General features: G+C 58.4%; 1 protein-coding gene across 3 annotated transcripts in view; it reads right to left on the reverse strand.

Moving 5' to 3' along the window:
* Positions 1 to 24116, reverse strand: part of SLC11A2 (solute carrier family 11 member 2) — a 45087-nt gene that overhangs the window by 20245 nt on the left and 726 nt on the right. Inside the window, exons 1-11 of one of the 3 annotated variants that reach the window (XM_080367947.1) lie at positions 22291 to 22415; positions 15484 to 15573; positions 12628 to 12764; positions 11815 to 11940; positions 9741 to 9860; positions 8724 to 8830; positions 3121 to 3191; positions 2970 to 3037; positions 2460 to 2615; positions 2026 to 2184; positions 67 to 153 (exon numbers count right to left, since the gene is read on the reverse strand). In XM_080367947.1, the coding sequence (XP_080224073.1) occupies positions 67 to 153; positions 2026 to 2184; positions 2460 to 2615; positions 2970 to 3037; positions 3121 to 3191; positions 8724 to 8830; positions 9741 to 9860; positions 11815 to 11940; positions 12628 to 12764; positions 15484 to 15520 (1068 nt within the window). In that variant the 5' untranslated portion in view covers positions 15521 to 15573; positions 22291 to 22415. Of the gene's footprint in view, positions 1 to 66; positions 154 to 2025; positions 2185 to 2459; positions 2616 to 2969; positions 3038 to 3120; positions 3192 to 8723; positions 8831 to 9740; positions 9861 to 11814; positions 11941 to 12627; positions 12765 to 15483; positions 15574 to 19029; positions 19117 to 22290; positions 22416 to 24116 lie in introns of those variants that run through there. The other 2 variants (XM_080367946.1, XM_080367945.1) reach the window with 2 other exon arrangements.

Here is a 24116-nt window from a genome sequence, read left to right on the forward strand (position 1 = left end):
GGCGATCCTTTCACGGGTCGCCGCCTTTCCCACTCGCCGCTGGCCCAAACGAAGCAGCTCACTCACCCCCTTGTAGATATCCACCTGCAGCGTCTGGTTGTCACTGGGGAAGAGCGAGGAGTGGGGGCTGCTGGCGTTCCTGCAGACGTCGCTCTGCAACGGCAGCGAGGGGCAGGGGGGTGGGTTTGCTCAGTGAGGATGAGCGGAAAAGGCTGCCCGGGGGGCAACCGGTGGGTGCTGGGGGTCCCAGGGTGCTGGCAGCCTCTTCAGACTGGTTTAAATGGAAATTGCCAGCACCCCTAGGCTTTTTTCCCCCCGCTTTAGGCAGAGAATATCCTGAGCCAGGGGCAGGGGCAAGGCTCGGAGCTGCCCCTCTGCCCACCCAGCCCCGTTCTGCCCACCCAGCCCCCGTTCTGCCCACCCGGCCCCAGTTCTGCCCACCCAGCCCCAGTTCTGCCCACCCAGCCCCCGTTCTGCCCACCCAGCCCAGTACTGCCCACCCAGCCCCCGTTCTGCCCACCCAGCCCCTGTTCTGCCCACCCAGCCCAGTACTGCCCACCCAGCCCCCGTTCTGCCCACCCAGCCCCCGTTCTGCCCACCCAGCCCAGTTCCGCCCACCCAGCCCAGTTCCGCCCACCCAGCCCAGTACTGCCCACCCAGCCCCAGTTCTGCCCACCCAGCCCAGTACTGCCCACCCAGCCCAGTTCTGCCCACCCAGCCCCAGTTCTGCCCACCCAGCCCCAGTTCTGCCCACCCAGCCCCCGTTCTGCCCACCCAGCCCAGTACTGCCCACCCAGCCCCAGTTCTGCCCACCCAGCCCCCGTTCTGCCCACCCAGCCCAGTACTGCCCACCCAGCCCAGTTCTGCCCACCCAGCCCCAGTTCTGCCCACCCAGCCCCCGTTCTGCCCACCCAGCCCAGTTCTGCCCACCCAGCCCCAGTTCCGCCCACCCAGCCCAGTACTGCCCACCCAGCCCAGTTCCGCCCACCCAGCCCCAGTTCTGCCCACCCAGCCCCCGTTCTGCCCACCCAGCCCAGTTCTGCCCACCCAGCCCCAGTTCTGCCCACCCAGCCCAGTTCTGCCCACCCAGCCCCCGTTCTGCCCACCCAGCCCAGTACTGCCCACCCAGCCCAGTACTGCCCACCCAGCCCAGTTCTGCCCACCCAGCCCAGTTCTGCCCACCCAGCCCCAGTTCTGCCCACCCAGCCCCAGTACTGCCCACCCAGCCCCCGTTCTGCCCACCCAGCCCAGTACTGCCCACCCGGCCCCAGTTCTGCCCACCCGGCCCCAGCTCTGCCCACCCGGCCCCAGCTCTGCCCACCCGGCCCCAGCTCTGCCCACCTGGCCCCAGTTCTGCCCACCCAGCCCCTGTTCTGCCCACCCAGCCCCTGTTCTGCCCACCCAGCCCAGTACTGCCCACCCAGCCCAGTTCTGCCCACCCAGCCCAGTTCTGCCCACCCGGCCCCCGTTCTGCCCACCCAGCCCCAGTACTGCCCACCCAGCCCAGTTCTGCCCACCCAGCCCAGTTCTGCCCACCCAGCCCAGTTCTGCCCACCCAGCCCAGTTCTGCCCACCCAGCCCAGTTCTGCCCACCCAGCCCCTGTTCTGCCCACCCAGCCCCAGTTCTGTCCACCCAGCCCAGTTCTGCCCACCCAGCCCAGTTCTGCCCACCCAGCCCAGTTCTGCTCACCCGGCCCCCGTTCTGCCCACCCAGCCCCAGTACTGCCCACCCAGCCCAGTTCTGCCCACCCAGCCCCAGTTCTGCCCACCCAGCCCCCGTTCTGCCCACCCAGCCCAGTTCTGCCCACCCAGCCCAGTTCTGCCCACCCAGCCCAGTTCTGCCCACCCAGCCCAGTTCTGCCCACCCAGCCCCAGTTCTGCCCACGCAGCCCCCGTTCTGCCCACCCAGCCCAGTTCTGCCCACCCAGCCCCCGTTCTGCCCACCCAGCCCCAGTTCTGCCCACCCAGCCCAGTTCTGCCCACCCAGCCCCGATTCAGCGCCGCCGGTCCCCGGCCCCAGCTCACCACGTCCGCGTTGGTCTTTTCGAAGAAAGCCTCAGCGAAAACGGTCACGACGAAGATGTTAATGATGAAGGAGACGAAGAGGGCGATGCAGGACTCGATGAAGAAGTACTTGTTAGCTTCCTGGACTTCCCGCTTGTTTGCGCGGTTCACTTGCCGGGACTGAGCAGGGACGGTGACAACAGGAGGTGTCAGAAAGGGGAATTTGGGGCTGTGTGACTTACAGCTGTTAATTATATCGTGGTAAAGTGACGCCGGGCCACGGGCTGGAAGGAGAACGTGATGGAGGGAAGAAAAAGCCAACCCCCCCCGTTTGCAGAATGAGCGATGGGTTTGCTCCATCCCCAGCGAAGGAAAAGCCGAATCCCTGAATTCCCAGTGCCTCCCAGCCCCCCGGCATCCCCTTCCCGCACACACTGCCCGCTGCAGCCGCTTACCTTGACCAAGGCGGAGTGCAGGTACATGTTGTGGGGCATGATCACGGCGCCCACGATGCCCACGGCTTGCTCCAGCTGCTCCGTGCCGCAGTTCTTGCAGTAGGGGATGAACAGCCCTTGCAGCAGCTTCTCCTGGCTGGGCTTTACCGTGATGTACTGGGCAGGGGGAGAAAAAAAAAAAAGGGGGGGGTTGTGGCGTGAGGTGCGCTGCAGCCACCTAGGCTGCCTGCTTGAAGGTGGCTCGAAAGCCAAAACGTGGCGAATTTGGTAAAAACAAAACCGCGGTGTGGCAACTGCCTGTTGTTGGATCAACCGGGGACGCTGTGCCAAAGCGTGTGCGCCCACCGGCACGCCGGGGGGGGCAGCAGGCGATGGCCACACACCGCCAGCTTCAAATGTCCCAAATTTTAAGTGTCCAGCCCCGTGTCTCGGTGGCGTTTGGGCACAGGGGGGTGGGGGAGGGGGCACGGGTGGCCCAGGAGCGCCGGTGGGGACGCGGCCGGCAGGTACCTCGTAGCCAAACGTCAGAGCCATGATGGTGATCAGGAACCCGAAGAACGCCTCCAGCTTCCGCAAGCCTGCCAGACGAGCAAGGACCGTCAGCAAACTGAGAAAAGCTGAACCTCTGCTTTAGTTTCCCGAATCCAGAGGGAGAAATTACCGTATTTATCCAGGAAGAGAAAGACGAACGTGTCCGCTATGGTGATGAGCACGCCGCCCCACAGCGGGATCCTGCGAGAGACACGCACGAGCAGACGTCACAAAACCCCTCGACCTCGTCCAGCAGCCACACCACCACCTCAGAGCCCCCAGTTTATTTATTTATTTCATTTTAAAAAATTTTTAATTTATATTTTTCGATTGAATTTTAATTAAAAAACTCTTTGGGGCTGGAAATGCCCCAGGGTTTGTTTGCAGCCTGACATGACGCACCGTTAAGTCGGTTTTTCGCACAAAGAGCTCAGGTAAGAGCTCCCGCCCCGAATCCTGAGAGCAAATCCCACAGTGATGCCGAGAATTATAGGCGTGAGTGTGATTTTTAATAGCTACTTGGTATCAAAATGCAATTTCCAGTCCTGTTAGCGTTTCCAGACTTCCTGGCTGGAGAGGACAGCTTTCTGGTAGCTCTTTATTAGGGATATAACATAAAAGCCCAATTTTGGGGCGTCTCAGCTCAAATAAAAGCCAGCCCAATTTTGGGGCATCTCAGCTCCAGCTCAAATAAAAGCCAGCCCAATTTTGGGGCATCTCAGCTCAAATAAAAACCAGCCCAATTTTGGGGTGTCTCAGTTACAGCTCAAATAAAAGCCAGCCCAATTTTGGGGTGTCTCAGCTCAAATAAAAGTCAGCCCAATTTTGGGGCGTCTCAGCTCAAATAAAAGCCAGCCCAATTTTGGGGCGTCTCAGCTCAAATAAAAGCCAGCCCAATTTTGGGGCGTCTCAGTTACAGCTCAAATAAAAGCCAGCCCAATTTTGGGGTGTCTCAGTTATTGCTCAAATAAAAGCCAGCCCAATTTTGGGGAGTCTCAGTTATAGCTCAAATAAAAGCCAGCCCAATTTTGGGGTGTCTCAGCTCAAATAAAAGCCAGCCCAATTTTGGGGCGTCTCAGCTCCAGCTCAAATAAAAGCCAGCCCAATTTTGGGGTGTCTCAGCTCCAGCTCAAATAAAAGCCAGCCCAATTTTGGGGCGTCTCAGTTATAGCTCAAATAAAAGCCAGCCCAATTTTGGGGCGTCTCAGCTCAAATAAAAGCCAGCCCAATTTTGGGGCGTCTCAGCTCCAGCTCAAATAAAAGCCAGCCCAATTTTGGGGTGTCTCAGTTACAGCTCAAATAAAAGCCAGCCCAATTTTGGGGCATCTCAGCTCAAATAAAAGCCAGCCCAATTTTGGGGCGTCTCAGCTCAAATAAAAGCCAGCCCAATTTTGGGGTGTCTCAGCTCAAATAAAAGCCAGCCCAATTTTGGGGCGTCTCAGCTCCAGCTCAAATAAAAGCCAGCCCAATTTTGGGGCGTCTCAGATCCAGCTCAAATAAAAGCCAGCCCAATTTTGGGGTGTCTCAGTTACAGCTCAAATAAAAGCCAGCCCAATTTTGGGGTGTCTCAGCTCAAATAAAAGCCAGCCCAATTTTGGGGCGTCTCAGTTATAGCTCAAATAAAAGCCAGCCCAATTTTGGGGCGTCTCAGCTCAAATAAAAGCCAGCCCAATTTTGGGGCGTCTCAGCTCCAGCTCAAATAAAAGCCAGCCCAATTTTGGGGCGTCTCAGCTCCAGCTCAAATAAAAGCCAGCCCAATTTTGGGGTGTCTCAGCTCAAATAAAAGCCAGCCCAATTTTGGGGCGTCTCAGCTCAAATAAAAGCCAGCCCAATTTTGGGGCGTCTCAGCTCAAATAAAAGCCAGCCCAATTTTGGGGCGTCTCAGCTCAAATAAAAGCCAGCCCAATTTTGGGGCGTCTCAGCTCAAATAAAAGCCAGCCCAATTTTGGGGCGTCTCAGCTCAAATAAAAGCCAGCCCAATTTTGGGGTGTCTCAGCTCAAATAAAAGCCAGCCCAATTTTGGGGCGTCTCAGCTCCAGCTCAAATAAAAGCCAGCCCAATTTTGGGGCGTCTCAGCTCAAATAAAAGCCAGCCCAATTTTGGGGTCTCAGTTATAGCTCAAATAAAAGCCAGCCCAATTTTGGGGTGTCTCAGCTCCAGCTCAAATAAAAGCCAGCCCACTCAGCTCAAATAAAAGCCAGCCCAATTTTGGGGCGTCTCAGCTCCAGCTCAAATAAAAGCCAGCCCAATTTTGGGGTGTCTCAGCTCCAGCTCAAATAAAAGCCAGCCCACTCAGCTCAAATAAAAGCCAGCCCAATTTTGGGGCGTCTCAGCTCCAGCTCAAATAAAAGCCAGCCCAATTTTGGGGTGTCTCAGCTCAAATAAAAGCCAGCCCAATTTTGGGGCGTCTCAGCTCAAATAAAAGCCAGCCCAATTTTGGGGCGTCTCAGCTCCAGCTCAAATAAAAGCCAGCCCAATTTTGGGGCGTCTCAGCTCCAGCTCAAATAAAAGCCAGCCCAATTTTGGGGCGTCTCAGCTCAAATAAAAGCCAGCCCAATTTTGACGTGTCTCAGCTCAAATAAAAGCCAGCCCAATTTTGGGGCGTCTCAGCTCCAGCTCAAATAAAAGCCAGCCCAATTTTGGGGCATCTCAGCTCAAATAAAAGCCAGCCCAATTTTGGGGCGTCTCAGCTCAAATAAAAGCCAGCCCAATTTTGGGGCGTCTCAGCTCAAATAAAAGCCAGCCCAATTTTGGGGCGTCTCAGATCCAGCTCAAATAAAAGCCAGCCCAATTTTGGGGTGTCTCAGCTCCAGCTCAAATAAAAGCCAGCCCAATTTTGGGGTGTCTCAGTTACAGCTCAAATAAAAGCCAGCCCAATTTTGGGGTGTCTCAGTTACAGCTCAAATAAAAGCCAGCCCAATTTTGGGGTGTCTCAGTTACAGCTCAAATAAAAGCCAGCCCAATTTTGGGGTGTCTCAGCTCCAGCTCAAATAAAAGCCAGCCCAATTTTGGGGTGTCTCAGCTCAAATAAAAGCCAGCCCAATTTTGGGGTGTCTCAGCTCAAATAAAAGCCAGCCCAATTTTGGGGTGTCTCAGTTACAGCTCAAATAAAAGCCAGCCCAATTTTGGGGCGTCTCAGCTCAAATAAAAGCCAGCCCAATTTTGGGGCGTCTCAGCTCCAGCTCAAATAAAAGCCAGCCCAATTTTGGGGTGTCTCAGCTCCAGCTCAAATAAAAGCCAGCCCAATTTTGGGGCGTCTCAGCTCCAGCTCAAATAAAAGCCAGCCCAATTTTGGGGCGTCTCAGCTCAAATAAAAGCCAGCCCAATTTTGGGGTCTCAGTTATAGCTCAAATAAAAGCCAGCCCAATTTTGGGGTGTCTCAGCTCCAGCTCAAATAAAAGCCAGCCCACTCAGCTCAAATAAAAGCCAGCCCAATTTTGGGGCGTCTCAGCTCCAGCTCAAATAAAAGCCAGCCCAATTTTGGGGTGTCTCAGCTCCAGCTCAAATAAAAGCCAGCCCACTCAGCTCAAATAAAAGCCAGCCCAATTTTGGGGCGTCTCAGCTCCAGCTCAAATAAAAGCCAGCCCAATTTTGGGGCGTCTCAGCTCAAATAAAAGCCAGCCCAATTTTGGGGCGTCTCAGCTCCAGCTCAAATAAAAGCCAGCCCAATTTTGGGGCGTCTCAGCTCCAGCTCAAATAAAAGCCAGCCCAATTTTGGGGTGTCTCAGCTCCAGCTCAAATAAAAGCCAGCCCAATTTTGGGGTGTCTCAGCTCAAATAAAAGCCAGCCCAATTTTGGGGTGTCTCAGTTACAGCTCAAATAAAAGCCAGCCCAATTTTGGGGCGTCTCAGCTCCAGCTCAAATAAAAGCCAGCCCAATTTTGGGGCATCTCAGCTCAAATAAAAGCCAGCCCAATTTTGGGGCGTCTCAGCTCAAATAAAAGCCAGCCCAATTTTGGGGCGTCTCAGTTACAGCTCAAATAAAAGCCAGCCCAATTTTGGGGCGTCTCAGCTCAAATAAAAGCCAGCCCAATTTTGGGGCGTCTCAGATCCAGCTCAAATAAAAGCCAGCCCAATTTTGGGGTGTCTCAGCTCCAGCTCAAATAAAAGCCAGCCCAATTTTGGGGTGTCTCAGCTCCAGCTCAAATAAAAGCCAGCCCAATTTTGGGGTGTCTCAGCTCCAGCTCAAATAAAAGCCAGCCCAATTTTGGGGTGTCTCAGCTCCAGCTCAAATAAAAGCCAGCCCAATTTTGGGGTGTCTCAGTTACAGCTCAAATAAAAGCCAGCCCAATTTTGGGGTGTCTCAGTTACAGCTCAAATAAAAGCCAGCCCAATTTTGGGGTGTCTCAGCTCCAGCTCAAATAAAAGCCAGCCCAATTTTGGGGTGTCTCAGCTCAAATAAAAGCCAGCCCAATTTTGGGGTGTCTCAGCTCAAATAAAAGCCAGCCCAATTTTGGGGTGTCTCAGTTACAGCTCAAATAAAAGCCAGCCCAATTTTGGGGTGTCTCAGCTCAAATAAAAGCCAGCCCAATTTTGGGGCGTCTCAGCTCCAGCTCAAATAAAAGCCAGCCCAATTTTGGGGTGTCTCAGCTCCAGCTCAAATAAAAGCCAGCCCAATTTTGGGGCGTCTCAGCTCCAGCTCAAATAAAAGCCAGCGTAATTTGGGGGCGTCTCAGCTCAAATAAAAGCCAGCCCAATTTTGGGGTGTCTCAGCTCCAGCTCAAATAAAAGCCAGCCCAATTTTGGGGTGTCTCAGCTCAAATAAAAGCCAGCCCAATTTTGGGGTGTCTCAGTTACAGCTCAAATAAAAGCCAGCCCAATTTTGGGGTGTCTCAGCTCAAATAAAAGCCAGCCCAATTTTGGGGCGTCTCAGCTCCAGCTCAAATAAAAGCCAGCCCAATTTTGGGGCGTCTCAGCTCAAATAAAAGCCAGCCCAATTTTGGGGCGTCTCAGCTCCAGCTCAAATAAAAGCCAGCCCAATTTTGGGGTGTCTCAGCTCAAATAAAAGCCAGCCCAATTTTGGGGCGTCTCAGCTCCAGCTCAAATAATAGCCAGCGTAATTTGGGGGCGTCTCAGCTCAAATAAAAACCAGCCCAATTTTGGGGTGTCTCAGTTACAGCTCAAATAAAAGCCAGCCCAATTTTGGGGTGTCTCAGCTCAAATAAAAGCCAGCCCAATTTTGGGGCGTCTCAGCTCAAATAAAAGCCAGCCCAATTTTGGGGCGTCTCAGCTCAAATAAAAGCCAGCCCAATTTTGGGGCGTCTCAGCTCAAATAAAAGCCAGCCCAATTTTGGGGTGTCTCAGCTCAAATAAAAACCAGCCCAATTTTGGGGTGTCTCAGCTCAAATAAAAGCCAGCGTAATTTGGGGGCGTCTCAGCTCAAATAAAAACCATCCCAATTTTGGGGTGTCTCAGCTCCAGCTCAAATAAAAGCCAGCCCAATTTTGGGGTGTCTCAGCTCAAATAAAAGCCAGCCCAATTTTGGGGCGTCTCAGCTCCAGCTCAAATAAAAGCCAGCGTAATTTGGGGGCGTCTCAGCTCAAATAAAAACCAGCACCCACAGTTTTCCTTCCGACTGAGGGATCCACAAGGGCCCGTCCAGCGGAGCTGAATCACCCCCTGCAAAGAACTTATTTGGGAGGATTTAGCGGAAATAAACGAGGCTTTTTTTGGCACGCACGGCGGCGCTTTCTGAATTCTGGTGGGGAGCGCTCGCTTCCTGCTGCTGACTTACTTCCCCATGGACAGGAGGTTAATAGCGATCGCGGAGCCGATGACTTCTTGCATATCGGATCCAATGATAGCCAGCTCGACCATCAGCCACAGGATAATCCGAGGAACCTCGAGGCAAAGAAACAGCCCACAAGGTCAAAAAGAGGGAAAAAAATCCAGTGGGAAGCACCGGAGGAGCGTCCTGGGTCGCTCCCGCAACCCGAGTTCCTCGCCTCGATACGTTTCGCTCATTTTCGAGAGCGAAACCGGCTGTTTCCGCGTACCGAGGCGCTGGCGACGGGTGTCGTGTCAAGCAGCCACGTGTCGCGCGGTCACGGCAATGACAAAGGCTCAGGAGGCGGATGAGAACCAAACCCGCGGGGTTGGGGACATCCCCAGCCCTTTCCCAAGGGACAAACGTCACTCGGCCGCAGCCCAACGGTGACACCGAGCGATTTCGCAGACAAACCACCAAGGTTTTTCAAGCGGGGACACGCAAGAGCCGCGGAACTGCTCTGAAGTTTTCCCACTTTTCCCCCCCAGGATCCCTTCAGCAGCAGCCCAGGGAAGCTGGAATTCTGGCTTTTCTTCCCGACCCCGCGATTCCCCAGCAGCCGTCGGGACACACCGCTCACCCCCCTCTTTGTGCTGCCCTTGGAGGGTGAAGCCACCACCGGGACCCGCCGGGACCCCCCCCCCCCCATCTGCTCTGACAGCTCAGGTTCTTAACGAGCCCTTCGTTAAGAGGGCTGCAATTAAAATCTCCCTCTACATCTGCCTTTCCTCCAGCCGCCAGCGTAACCAGCAGAAATCGGCTTTCACCCTGCCGCGTCCCAGACTGTCTGGCAAGACGTGACGATGCAAATATATTTCCACGACTTGAACGCTTCTTCCCGAGATGGAATTGGCACCTCAGGGGCAGCAGGGACACCCCCACGTCCCCTGAGACCTGCCAGCCCCAGGCGAGGGACCCCCACCGCCCCAGACCCACGGGACCCCCTCAGAGCCCCCCACCCCCCAGCCCCGGGAGGTCACCCACCTTCTGGTACTGCCGGTTGCAGACCTCGGCGAGGTGCAGCCCCGTCACCACCCCCAGCCGCGCCGCCAGCCGCTGCAGGAGCAGCCCGATGACCGTCGCCAGCAGCAGCACCCACAGCAGCTGCGGGAGACATGGAGATGGGAGTGGGTGCGCTGGGGCAGCAAGAAGGGACGGCTGGCACGGGGTGCCGGCTCTCCCAGGACGCCCGCGCCCTACGTGCACCGTTAGGAATCACCTGCTTTTAAAAATACACATTATTGACGTTCCGAGGGTATTTTATGTGTCTGGAGCCAGCACGGGAAGGATTTAAGTGCGTATAAAGCCAGGAGTCACAGCCCGAGAGGTTGTATAAGAGCCTCACTCTCCCCTTCTCCTTCTCAGAGGTGGTTTTTTATCTCAAGATTTTCTTAAGACTGTATTTTATTATTATTTATATCATTATATTATTTTTTATTTGTTATAATTTAAGACTATCTTAAAGTTTTACTGAATCTTTCTATAGTTTGTGTCTGTGAAACAGCCGGCTAGGGGAGCATCTTGATTTTAAGGAGTTCGCCTCCACGTTAGAATGATGTCAGCACTTATTAACCAACGACGTCCGGACCGCTGTGCTGCTTGTTATCCGAGACTGCCACTTCAAATCCTGATGCTATAGACCATAATACTCTTTAGTCCTTACTCTCTAGACCACAACCGGGGCGCCCAGGTTCCATTGTGTCTGGGATGAGTTATTGGACAGCTTGGCAAGGGCGATCTCCAGCCGTCCAACCTGGCAACAAAACTTACTTGTAAGGTGTCCTGAAGTGAACTCCCTTCGTTATAACACTAAAAATCTGCCCACGGGCCAAGCAGACCCTTGGCCAGGTGAAGACCCTTCCCCTACGCAAGCGTAATAACAGAAAAGGACGACACAGCAGATATTACAATTAAATGCAAATCACTAACCAATCATTGGAACTGGGAGTGTACGGCCTTGTAATTTTGTGTATAAATATAACGGTAGAATCCGCGCAGGTGTGCTTGGTGCTTGATCTGTGGCGATGCCACCGAGCACCCTGCGCTGCAAGAAAGGAGCGCCGCGCCCGCTGCTTCATGCTGCAGTGGGGCTAAGGGGTTTGATTCCCGATTTCGGTGACATTTCCAGCTCAGCAGCATCAGCAGCACCAGCAGCACCAGAGGCAGCAGCGCCAGCAGCAGTAGCGCCAGCAGCACCAGTGCCACCAGCACCAGCAGCTCAGCAGCACCAGCAGCCCCAGCGCCAGCAGCATCTACAGCGCCAGCAGCACCAGCACCAGCAGCACCGGCAGCACTGGCAGAACCAGCACCAGCTGCACCAGCACCAGCAGCACTGGCAGAACCAGCACCAGCTGCATCAGCACCAGCAGCACTGGCAGAACCAGCACCAGCTGCACCAGCACCAGCAGCACCGGTAGCACTGGCAGAAGCAGCACCAGCTGCACCAGCACCAGCAGCACCGGCAGCACTGGCAGAACCAGCACCAGTGGCATCAGCACCAGCAGCACTGGCAGAACCAGCACCAGCTGCACCAGCACCAGCAGCACTGGCAGAACCAGCACCAGCAGCACCGGCAGCACTGGCAGAACCAGCACCAGCTGCACCAGCAGCAGCAGCACCAGCAGCACTGGCAGAATCAGCACCAGCTGCACCAGCACCAGCAGCACCGGCAGCACTGGCAGAACCAGCACCAGCTGCACCGGCAGCACTGGCAGAACCAGCACCAGCTGCACCGGCAGCACTGGCAGAACCAGCACCAGCTGCACCAGCACCAGCAGCACCGGCAGCACTGGCAGAACCAGCACCAGCTGCACCAGCACCAGCAGCACCGGCAGCACTGGCAGAACCAGCACCAGCTGCATCAGCACCAGCAGCACCGGCAGCACTGGCAGAACCAGCACCAGCTGCACCAGCACCAGCAGCACCGGCAGCACTGGCAGAAGCAGCACCAGTGGCATCAGCACCAGCAGCGCCAGCACCAGCAGCAGCGCTCCTGCCCTGACCTGCAGCCGGCGCCACGGTTGTCCCAGCACCGAAATCCGCAGGTTTCCACACTGACCTTAAAGCCTGCGACAGCCCCGGACTGTAAATCCGACTCGATGTTGCCCGGATCCAGGTAGGCGATGCTCATCAGAAAGCCCGGCCCCGTGAACGCCCAGAGCTTGCGGAAGCTAAAGCAGGAATGCTGTCGGAGGGGAGAGGACGGAGGCGTCAGAAGCCAGCCCTGTGGCGCAGCCCCCTCCTCATGCAGGGGACGCCGCGTCCCCACGGGCCATCGCAGCTACACCACGGCCAAAATGGCAAAGACGGCCAGGGTTTGGGTTTCATTCCATCCCCACCCTAGCAGGATGGTGCTGGTGAGATCAGCCTGGTCTTTAATCCCATCCTGAACCCTCCAGTGATCCCTGGTCCTCACCTAATGGGTTAAGGACCAGATTTTGGGACAGCCAAGGCCAGGCTGGAGTAAATTTGGGTGGGAGAGGCATCCTGCAGCTGGAAACGCTGCCTCTTGCTTCACCAAAAGCAAAGAGGGCACCGACACCCCCCTCAAAAGGGACAATGCTCTTCACACCCCTGATAAGGGAACAAAGAACCCAGGTTCTCCACCCTGGGGCTATAAAAAAGACATTTCTCTGCTCTTTAGCCCAACTCCCGGCTCCAAGGAGACAAATCCTGGGCCAGGAATCATTAACTCTACAGCAAGCACGGGAGATTGCTCCACTCATCTCCCCCGGTTCCCCAATCCAGGCAAGAAGGGGAACCAGCACCCAGGGAATGACTCAGGGGGGTACTGAGTGCCGAGAGATTTTTTCCCGTTGGATTTTGTGGTCAGGAGGGAGCGGAGGAGGGAGGAGAGCCCCGCTGCACTCACCGTTTCATCCTCGGGAATCGGGATCTTGCTGTCGAAGTAGGTGGTAAAAGGCTCCTCGGCGGCGGCCGGCGGCTGCAGCGGGTTCATGCTGCTGGAGATGGTGCTGAGCACCGCCCCGTGCTCCCCGGGCGGGTCCTCTGCGGGGACAGCAGAGTGGAGAAGGAAACAGTGAGTGAGGGTCCCTGGAAACACTGGCAAGACCCCCAGGCAGAGCAAAACGAGCCTGGCTGCCCTCACAGCTAATGCTAATTGGGCTGTGAAGAGAAAATCAAATGAAAATAAGATACAAGCGCTGTAAATCCCCCCTCGGAGACCCCGCTGCCTTCCCCAGTGCTGCCCCTCCTCCGCTGGCTCCTTTATTTATCCAGATTAATTGTAACAGAGCCAGCCCGGCGGCGGCGGCGGCACCGTAATGATTAAGTCACCGTAATGATTAACCGGGGCTGAAACGAGCCAGATCCGAGAGGGACCCGGGAAGGGAGCGTTATCCCGGGCTCTCCCGGCCGGACAGCCAGCCGGTGAGCCGTTCGGCCCTGGAAGGACCCTGTTGCATTCCGTTTCTCTCCCGGGACGCACAGCGGAGCACCTCTTTGGATCGGGAGCCTGCCTGAGGGTTTGCCCGTCTCCCCCGGCGCCGGCGGCGGAGCCAGCACAGCAGGATTTTCAGGACAGTTTGTAGAGTTCTGGGAAGGGCGACGAAAACTTGCGTGCCCACGGATTCCGCGTTCCGACGTGGGAGATCCCCCCCGTGCCTCCCCTGCCCCCCTCCCCCAGGCGAGCCCCCCACTCACCGCTGCTCCCCCTCTGTGGCATTTCCAGCGCCCAGCCCTTGTGCCAGCAGGATGAAACCCCAGGGCAGCTTTTACCGTCCTGTCCCGAATTGCATCATCACAGCAAACTCCAGCTGACCCCTCCTCCTTTTCCCGGCCTCCCAAACACCTCCAGGGCTCCCTGCCCTGCCCACAGACCCCCTCACATCATGGATTTAGGGCTACCCGGGTGTGTGTGCGGGAAGGAGGGATCAGCCGGCACAAGGGAGATTGTTAATCCCGGCTGAGCGAGCCCTGGGGGCTGGGAATGTGCTGGGTGATCCCAAAGCCTGAGGTTTAAAGGTGGGGAGGGGGCACAGGGGGCTGGGAATGTGCTGGGTGGTCCCAAAGCCTGAGGCTTAAAGGTGGGGAGGGGGCACAGGGGGCTGGGAATGTGCTGGGTGGTCCCAAAGCCTGAGGCTTAAAGGTGGGGAGGGGGCACAGGGGGCTGGGAATGTGCTGGGTGATCCCAAAGCCTGAGGCTTAAAGGTGGGGAGGGGGCACAGGGGGCTGGGAGTGTGCTGGGTGATCCCAAAGCCTGAGGTTTTGTGGGGAGGGGGCACAGGGGGCTGGGAATGTGCTGGGTGGTCCCAAAGCCGGAGGCTTAAAAGTTTTGTGGGGAGGGGGCAAAGGGGGCTGGGAATGTGCTGGGTGATCCCAAAGCCTGAGGTTTTGTGGGGAGGGGGCACAGGGGGCTGGGAATGTGCTGGGTGGTCCCAAAGCCTGAGGTTTTGTGGGGAGGGGGCACAGGGGGCTGGGAATGTGCTGGGTGATCCCAAAGCCTGAGGCTTAAAGGTGGGGAGGGGGAACAGGGGGCTGGGAATGTGCTGGGTGATCCCAAAGCCTGAGGTTTTGTGGGGAGGGGGCACAGGGGGCTGGGAATGTGCTGGGTGGTCCCAAAGCCGGAGGTTTTGTGGGGAGGGGGCACAGGGGGCTGGGAATGTGCTGGGTGATCCCAAAGCCTGAGGTTTTGTGGGGAGGGGGCACAGGGGGCTGGGAATGTGCTGGGTGATCCCAATGCCTGAGGTTTTGTGGGGAGGGGGCACAGGGGGCTGGGAATGTGTTGGGTGGTCCCAAAGCCTGAGGTTTTGTGGGGAGGGGGCACAGGGGGCTGGGAATGCGCTGGGTGGTCCCAAAGCCTGAGGCTTAAAGGTGGGGAGGGGGCACAGGGGGCTGGGAATGTGCTGGGTGATCCCAAAGCCTGAGGTTTTGTGGGGAGGGGGCACAGGGGGCTGGGAATGTGTTGGGTGGTCCCAAAGCCTGAGGTTTTGTGGGGAGGGGGCACAGGGGGCTGGGAATGTGCTGGGTGGTCCCAAAGCCTGAGGTTTTGTGGGGAGGGGGCACAGGGCGCTGGGAATGTGTTGGGTGATCCCAAAGCCTGAGGTTTTGTGGGGAGGGGGCACAGGGGGCTGGGAATGTGCTGGGTGGTCCCAAAGCCTGAGGCTTAAAGGTGGGGAGGGGGCACAGGGGGCTAGGAATGTGCTGGATGATCCCAAAGCCTGAGGCTTAAAGGTGGGGAGGGGGCACAGGGGGCTGGGAATGTGCTGGGTGGTCCCAAAGCCTGAGGTTTTTTGGGGAGGGGGCACAGGGGGCTGGGAGTGTGCTGGGTGATCCCAAAGCCTGAGGTTTTGTGGGGAGGGGGCACAGGGGGCTGGGAATGTGCTGGGTGATCCCAAAGCCTGAGGTTTTGTGGGGAGGGGGCACAGGGCGCTGGGAATGTGCTGGGTGGTCCCAAAGCCTGAGGCTTAAAGGTGGGGAGGGGCACAGGGGGCTGGGAATGTGTTGGGTGGTCCCAAAGCCTGAGGCTTAAAGGTGGGGAGGGGGCACAGGGAGCTGGGAATGTGCTGGGTGGTCCCAAAGCCTGAGGCTTAAAGGTGGGGAGGGGGCACAGGGGGCTGGGAATGTGCTGGGTGATCCCAAAGCCTGAGGTTTTGTGGGGAGGGGGCACAGGGAAGCCTTTGGGGTGGGTTTTCCAGGGCAGAGGGATGAACTAAACGCAGGACGGCTGTACGCCAGCACACCCGCCGTGCCGTGAGGCGAGTCTTACCGTAGGACGCCTTGTGATCCGTGTCGGAGTTCCCCATGCTGGGAGGACCGTTCCCCTGGCCTGGAAACTGGTTTAGACTGGCCACGTTGGCTGCGGAGGAGAGAGGGGGAAAAAGCCCGTCAAGGTGGAGAATCAAAGCCAACACACCAGGCGACCGGACCGCCAGCCCCTGGCAGGGACAGGTTCACTGCTCTGGCTTTTTCCAGCTTGGAAGAACCTGTTTTTCCCGGAGACCTGCCTGGAAATTCTGGTTGCAACAACACAAAGAAACGGGGGTGGGGTGGGGGGTTGGGGGGAGAGCGGAGCACCAGGGCAAACGGACGAAGTGACACCAGCGGACAAAGCGACACCGGCGGACAAAGCGACACCGGCGGACAAAGCGACACCGGCGGACAAAGCGACACCGGCGGACAAAGCGACACCGGCGGACAAAGCGACACCGGCGGACAAAGCGACACCGGCGGACAAAGCGACACCGGCGGACAAAGCGACACCGGCGTTCGAAGCGACACCGGCGTTCGAAGCGACACCGGCGTTCGAAGCGACACCGGCGTTCGAAGCGACACCAGCGTTCGAAGCGACACCAGCGTTCGAAGCGACACCAGCGTTCGAAGCGACACCGGCGTTCGAAGCGACACCAGCGTTCGAAGCGACACCAGCGTTCGAAGCGACACCAGCGTTCGAAGCGACACCAGCGTTCGAAGCGACACCAGCGTTCGAAGCGACACCAGCGTTCGAAGCGACACCAGCGTTCGAAGCGACATCAGCGTTCGAAGCGACAAGCGTCCCGAGCCCGGGACGGTGTCTCTTGTGATACTCCAGCCAGTGGAATGAGGATGGAATTTCCTTTATGTGTACAAATTACCCCACCCCCACCCCCCAGGCAGGATTAACGCATCTCCACCGCACCCTCCGCGAGCATCCCAAGGGGGGGGGGGGTTAAGGGCAGGAGGTAAACCTTGCCGTCAGTGCTATTTGTCAACGTAATCCACGCGGAAAGGAACCAGGATCTGCTGCAGGGCTCGGGGCAGAGCTGGTCCAGAGCCAAACCCCTCCGGGACAAGTCAAAATACCAACGGTATCGACGTTTGGGATGAAAAACACTGATTTCCCCCCCCCCCCCCCCCAAAGCCTGTTGTGTACGAACGGGAGATTTCCTTGGAACGCGCCGAGAGCGGCTCGGTGGGGACACAAAAGGAAAATGTTCGCCGGGAATTCACTGGAAATGGTTTGAACCCGCTTTAGGTTTTCCGAGGATGAATTCCCCGGTTCCATAACCAGTTCCAAAGGCGGTGGGTAACCAAGCCGGGCACCCTAAAATAATTCAGAGAAGGGTTAAAATAAGCCAGAGAGGGTTGAAATAGTCCAGAGAGGGTTAAAATCATCCAGAGATGGTTAAAATAATTCAGAGAGGGTTAAAATAGTCCAGAAAAGGTTAAAATAATCCAGAAAAGGTTAAAATAATGGAGAGAGGGTTAAAATAATCCAGAAAAGGTTAAAATAATGGAGAGAGGGTTAAAATAATCCAGAAAAGGTTAAAATAACCCACAGAGGGTTAAAATAACCCAGAAAAGGTTAAAGTAACCCAGCGAGGGTTAAAATCATCTAGAGAAGGTTAAAATAATGGAGAGAGGGTTAAAATAATCCAGAAAAGGTTAAAATAGTTCAGAGAGGATTAAATTAATCCAGAAAATGTTAAAATAACCCAGAGAGGAGTAAAATAACCTGGAAAAGGTTAAAGTAACCCAGCGAGGGTTAAAGTAACCCAGAGAGGGTTAAAATCATCCAGAGAAGGTTAAAATAGTCCAGAAAAGGTTAAAATAATCGAGAGAGGGTTAAAATAGTCCAGAAAAGGTTAAAATAGTTCAGAGAGGATTAAATTAATCCAGAAAAGGTTAAAGTAACCCACAGAGGGTTAAAGTAACCCACAGAGGGTTAAAGTAACCCACAGAGGGTTAAAGTAACCCACAGAGGGTTAAAGTAACCCAGAAAAGGTTAAAATAATCCAGAGAGGGTTAAAATCATCCAGAGAGGGTTAGAATAATCCAGAAAAGGTTAAAATAATCCAGACAAGGCTCCTGGATGCAGGGCTGGAGCAGGGCTGCCGTCCTTCCTTATCTCCCCAAATATACCAAGGCCGGCACCCGGATGGATGAAGCCCCGTTCCAGGAGCCCTCGCTCAGCACCACCGGCTGCTCCCGCCGCAGGGAACCTGCAAGGAGCCTGGATGAGGCCGCAGGAGCATCCACCGCGGCGGTGCGGAGCGAGGTGACGGAGCGAGGTGACGGAGCGAGGAGGTTTTGCGGGATCTCCCATCCCGCTTTTTTGCCCGCTCCCCTGGCCGGGAGGTGAGCCAGCTCCGCTCCTCCGGGAGAGCAGGATGGGGTGGGAGACCCCAGCCCCCCCAGCCCCCCCAGGGCGGCAGGATGCAGCCGTGGCTCCCTGGGCACGACGCTGGGGGACGTGGGGCATCAGGTGCCACCACGGAGAGCTGGGACCACCGTGGTCTTAAAGACATCGGCGTCCCGGAGAGCCCCTGCCCCTTCCAGGCTTCAACTGCCACCGAACCGCTCCATGGACCCCGGCGCACGGAGGGGACGAGTGCCACCCACGGAGGGGACAAGTGCCACCCACGGAGGGGACAAGTGCCACCCCGGTGCACGGAGGGGACGAGTGTCACCCCAGCGCACGGAGAGGATGAGTGTCACCCACAGAGGGGACGAGTGTCACCCCGGTGCACGGAGGGGACGAGTGTCACCCACGGATGGGATGAGTGTCACAACGCTGCACAGAGGGGATGAGTGTCACCCACAGAAGGGACGAGTGTCACCCCGGTGCACGGAGGGGACGAGTGTCACCCACGGAGGGGACGAGTGTCACCCCGGTGCAGAGAGGGGATGAGTGTCACCCACGAAGGGGACAAGTGTCACCCTGCTGCAGAGAGGGGATGAGTGTCACCCACAGAAGGGATGAGTGTCACCCCGGTGCACGGAGGGGACGAGTGTCACCCACGGAGGGGACGAGTGTCACCCTGCTGCACAGAGGGGATGAGTATCACCCACAGAAGGGACGAGTGTCACCCTGGTGCATGGAGGGGACGAGTGCCACCCACGGAGGGGATGAGTGCCACCCACGGAGGGGACAAGTGTCACCCACGGATGGGACAAGTGCCATCCTGGCGCACGGAGGGACGAGTGCCACCAATGGGAGGGGACAAGTGCCACCCACGGAGGGGACAAGTGCCACCCACGGAGGGGACGAGTGCCACCCATGGAGGGGACGAGTGCCACCCATGGAGGGGACGAGTGTCACCCACGGAGGGGACGAGTGCCACCTCTCCAGCTTCTGCCTGAGGCTTCTCCCTCCCGCAATTCCCGCTTGGATGGTGACAACCTCAAGGCTGGAGCAAAGCTTGTCCCCGTCACAGTGTCCTTTCGTGGCAGCTCCTTTTTAAAGCGCTGAGCCTAAGGGCTTTCCTGGAAAAAAAATTATCGATAAACCGCCTTTTCCCCAAATTCCAATTCCTTCAGGAGCAACAGCGCTTACCCCGGCGGCAAGTCCCGCGAAACGCTCGCTTCATTAAGAAAGACGAAGAGGAAGAAGATCACACGGTGAATGTTCGTTACGGCGCCAGTCTGCCCTAATTATATCTCCTCGCCACCACATCACAGCTGGGGCGGGAGCAGAATCGGTTCCCCTATCTCGGCCAGCAGCTGCTGAGCTCCCAACACGTTCCTTCAGCCCGACAAAGGGTTTTCCCAGGCGTGCGGGGCTGGAAATGCCACCCAGGGAGCCAGACCGGAATATTCCACAGGCTCCCAGGCTGGCCGGGAAGCAAGGAGCTGGCAAGGGAAAGCTGGTGACACCGCGCCCCAGGGATGCTTCTGGCTCACCCTCTGCTTTTTCAAAAGAAAGGCGCTGGCGACACCCCGCCGCTGCTCTCGGCGCAAAGTAGAGGATGTGGAAATTGCAGGATAAAAATAAAAAAAAAAGGTTGGGAGTTATCGCTCCTTCAACCCGCCACCTCTGCGAACTGCGTGGGCTCGCCGGGCCACGTTCTGCCGTAACCATCGCTGGGTTTGCCTTTGCACACCATATTCAGGATGGCAGCCGCCTTCCCAGCGGGAATATTCCTTGGAATAAGGGAAAACACCCCGAGCAGGATATTACAAGGTTGCTTTAATCAAAAGCGCAGACACTGGCACCGCTGTTGCGAACAAGGGGTCATTCTCCCATCACTTCCCCTTCCCACTGGTGACACCACGAGCCCCGGAGGCAGCCCAGCCCAGCCGGGGGAAGACGAGGAGGCCACCACGGCTCTCTGCTCATCCCCGGCGCGGAGACGCGGGGCTTTGGGAGCCGTCTCCCGCCGGGAGCAGTTCCTGCCATTGAGGTCCCTGCGTTTGATGTCCGGCTTTGAACTCCGGCCGGTTCCTGCGGGGCACATCGTGACCGTTAACGCTTTTCCAGTGGTTTTGGGGCCGACGTCTCGTTAGCTGCGTGGTTTCCTCATACGAGCACCCGAGCTCGGTGCTTCCAGCTCAGCTTCCCCGGGCGGCACGGGGCCAGCGCTGAGCACCACGTACCTCCCTGACCCAGTGCATCACCGCTCGCCATCCCAACAGGGGCAACTCCTTGCCGGCACAACCATGTCGCTTCCCTGCTTCCCAAACGCCCACGCCGCTCTGCCAGCACCTGCTCTGCCAGATCCCAGCCCTGGAAAACCTGGAGAACCTGGGGGTTCCTCCTCCCCCTCTCGCCCATGCTCCCGCCGATGAGCAGAGGTGATTAAAGCAGCCTGTGCCATCAGGTTTGCTCCCATCCCTGGCGTCCTCCCGCTGGGTGAAAGCTCATCCAGCTCCGAAATGGGTCGGACAAGCCGGGGAGATGGCCGGGATGCAGGAGGGCACCAAGCCCACCTTGCTCACGCAAGCGTGGTCCCCTGGAAGTACATTGTGTGACGCATTTATTTCTACAGAAGGAGAACAGCACCTGGCAAACCCCCTGGAAGCCAGGAGCGGCTCTCCTCCCCAGCCTGCTTGATCCGAAGGCGCCTGGAGCTGCTCCCCACGGTGCTCCTCTGCTTTTGGGAAGCGTGGAAAGGGGAGGGCTGGCGCCCACCTGAGCCTTCACCTATTTTCACAACGTGTAATAAACCAAACTGATTGAAAAGCTCCATTCTAGCAGCGGCTGGGAGGTTTGGGGATTAAACCCATCCTCTGAAAAACGTAAGGCAGCGGCTGGGACGGTGGGAATTTTGGTTAAGAAGCGGGGAAAAAAAAAAAAAGAGACGAGTGGTGAGGCTGAGCTGTGGGACCCCCACAGCAGGGTGGCGGGGCTGGGGGTCAGCGTATCGCCTGGGACACCCCAAACCTTGTTCCACACCAAGCACAGAGCCGTTATCCCGCGCCGGCCGCAGCATCCCGCTCTCCCAACAAACTCCAGCGCTCCGGAGCTCGTTTGACAGCTCCCTCGGCTCGTTTAACGAGCTGCGCTCATCCCGGGAAAGCCCACAACACTTCTCCAAGGAAAACTCTGGCTCAGAGCCCCCGGGGATGCACCCCCGGCACCCCGGCCCAGCAGAACCACCATCGAGCTATGGCCGGGCTCCCTCACCCTCCTCCTCCTCCCCCAGGCTGGGCTGCAGCAGGGACGCGGGGCTGTGGCTCGGTTGGGGTGTTGGGGGACAAAGCGCGGGGCCGGGGGGGCTCGGCTCCCGGGGGGGGGGGCTGGGGACCCCAAGCCCCCTGAGGAAAGTCGTTATGAACAGCGTTGAGGCCATGGGGGAGGTGGGGGGCAGCTGGGGCGGTTTCATCGCAACCCCCTGGTACCCCGAGAGATGGCAGGGCTGGCCCGGGGGGGGGTGGCAGGGGGGACCCGGGGGGCTGCTGTCCCATGGGGGGCTGCCATCCCTTTGGGGGCTGCTGTCCCCTTTGGGGGGGCTGCTGTCCCTTTGGGGGCTGCCATCTCCTTGGGGGGCTGCTGCTTTGGGGGCTGCCATGTCCTTGGGGGGCTGCTGTCCCCTTTGGGGGGGCTGCTGTCCCTTTGGGGGCTGCCGTCTCCTTGGGGGGCTGCTGCCCCATGGGGGGCTGCCATCCCTTTGGGGGCTGCTGTCCCTTTAAGGGGCTGCCATCTCCTTGGGGGGCTGCTGTCCCATGGGGGGCTGCCATCCCTTTGGGGGCTGCCGTCTCCTTGGGGGGCTGCTGTCCCTTTAAGGGGCTGCCATCTCCTTGGGGGGCTGCTGTCCCCTTTGGGGGCTGCCATCTCCTTGGGGGGCTGCTGTCCCCTTTGGGGGGGGGCTGCCATCCCTTTGGGGGCTGCCATCTCCTTGGGGGGCTGCTGTCCCCTTTGGGGGGGGGCTGCCATCCCTTTGGGGGCTGCCATCTCCTTGGGGGGCTGCTGTCCCCAGGCCGGCCAAGCCCCCCCCCGGCACAGGCCGCCCCCCCCCCCGGCTTCGCCAGGTGAGGGGTCCCGCTCCTCTGAGCGACCCCCAGAGCCAGGGGACACCCCAAGGTCACGGAGCCACGGGGGTCCCCGAGCCCCAGCCACGGGGGCAGTGCGGGAAGCGGGGGGGCAGCGGCCCCATGGCGGCCCCGGCACAAAGCGCCCCTGGGACCCCCGGGATCCCCTCAGGGAGGGTCCTCGCCCCCTCCAGCCGTTACCCCAGGGGGTGGCACCCCTCCCCCAGCACATCCAGCGATCCCCGGGGGGGCTCCACCGCCACTCCCGGCCCCAGAGCCCCCCCTCAGCCCCCAGACCCCCCCCCCCCCAGCCCCCAGACACCCCCCCCCCAGCCCCGCCGCTCACCGTCTCCGCCGCCCCCGGCCGGCCCCGCCGCCGCCGCCGCCTCATGCCCCGGCCCCGCTCGGCCCCGCTCGGCCCCGCTCGGCCCCGCTCGGCCCCGCTCGGCCCGCCCCGTGACGCAGCTCGGTGCGACTGGGGACGCGCGACACGGGGCCGGGACAGGCCCCGGTATGGGGGGACACGGGGCCTGATGTGGGGGGAAACCCCCCCTTTGGGGGGGCCTGACCCTGGTATGGGGGGCACGGGGCCTGGTGTGGGGGGCCTGAGCCCCCTGGGGGGGTCCGGGCCCCGGTGTGGGGGGGGACTGAGTCCCCTGAGGGGGGTCCGGGCCCCGGTATGGGGGGACGCCGGACCTGATTTGGGGGGAAAGCCCCCTTTGGGGGGGGGCTAACCCTGGTATGGGGGGACACAGGGCCTAATGTGGGGGGACTGAGCCCTTTGGGGGTGTCCGGGTCCCGGTGTGGGGGGCATGGGGGCCAGTGTGGGGGGACTGAGCCCCCTGGGGGTGTCCGGGCCCTGGTATGGGGGGACACGGGGCCTGATGGGGGGGGGGTCCGGGTCCCGGTGTGGGGGTCTTTGGGCCCAGTGTGGGGGGACTGAGCCCCTTGGGGGGTGCAGGCCCTGGTATGGGGGTACATGGGGCCCAGTGGGGGGGGACCTGAGCCCCTTGGGGGCCCTGGGCCCCAGTATGGCAGCACACAGGGCCCATTTGGGGGGCTCCATGCCCTGCGTAGTCCCCGGCCGGGGGGACACCCCACCTGCAGTGCCCCCTCCTCGAGCCGCAGCCAGGCCAGGCCCTGATCCTGCGCCCGGGCTCTCCCACAGCGGCTCCTCCCGCCCCGGAACACGGCTCCCTCGGAGCCAGGCTCCTCCGGGACCTCGCCAGCACTTTTCCTATCAAACCCTCAAATTTCTAGATTTTGGGCTGCCAGCAAATGGGTGCAGACACAAATTACACATTAATTATTTCTGAACACGGCTGTATTGCACAAAGAATGCTGCCTGTTTTGGGGGAGAACGGTCTTGATTTGGCTTTTGTTTAGTTTTCTGTCTGTTTTTTTCCCCTCCCCAGAGAGAAGCGCTGCTTTTTCACAGAATTCCTCTTATTCTGCACATTCCCTTGAAAACTGAGGATCATTTTTTTTGATGCAACCCCTTCCCAAGAACAAAACCAACTGATCGAATTGGTGAGACTCACCAGAAATGCGCCAGTCCGGGAAGCAGCGTGTGGCAGGAGCAGCACGGCATCGCTCCCAGCGGCACACGAGCGCTCCGTGCTCTTATCTCCACCATCCCAGCCTGGTAATTTGATGGTGGATCACCAAGAGCGCCCGTTTGGAAGCACAGCCTGACCGTGAGCAGAAGGGAGAGGGTGTGGGGATCCGGGCTAAGGGAGCAGGACAGCCTGACCCGCACAGGAGAAGCTGCTCATTAAAAAATCAAAGCCCTCTGCTGAGCAGAGCTGCCAGTGGTAGGGTAAGGCAGCTCCTCGCTTTCCCCATCCATGCAGGTTTTGCAACCTGCATTCCTTATTGTTTAAACACACAAAACATCCCAGGATGTTGCCGAAACAACTGAATCCTGGAAAAGTGAGAGGAGAAATCCAGGAGATGGAAGATTCCACGGTTGAGGATTTAACGTTACCCCTGACCTGACAGCGTGGGCATTGGAGAGGGAAATTCCAACGGAACGGCAGCATCGCTCCCACATGGGAACGCGAGCGTGGCACCCGCACGTGCCGCCCGGCCTTGCCGAAAGCACCTACAGGCGCGAGAAACCTCGCGGGAGGTGGGCTGCCAACAGCTTTTAGCCTGAAGCTGGAAAATTTA

This window comes from Falco punctatus, assembly GCF_963210335.1.
Source record: "Falco punctatus genome assembly, chromosome: 18".
NCBI classification, from domain to species: Eukaryota; Metazoa; Chordata; class Aves; order Falconiformes; family Falconidae; genus Falco; species Falco punctatus.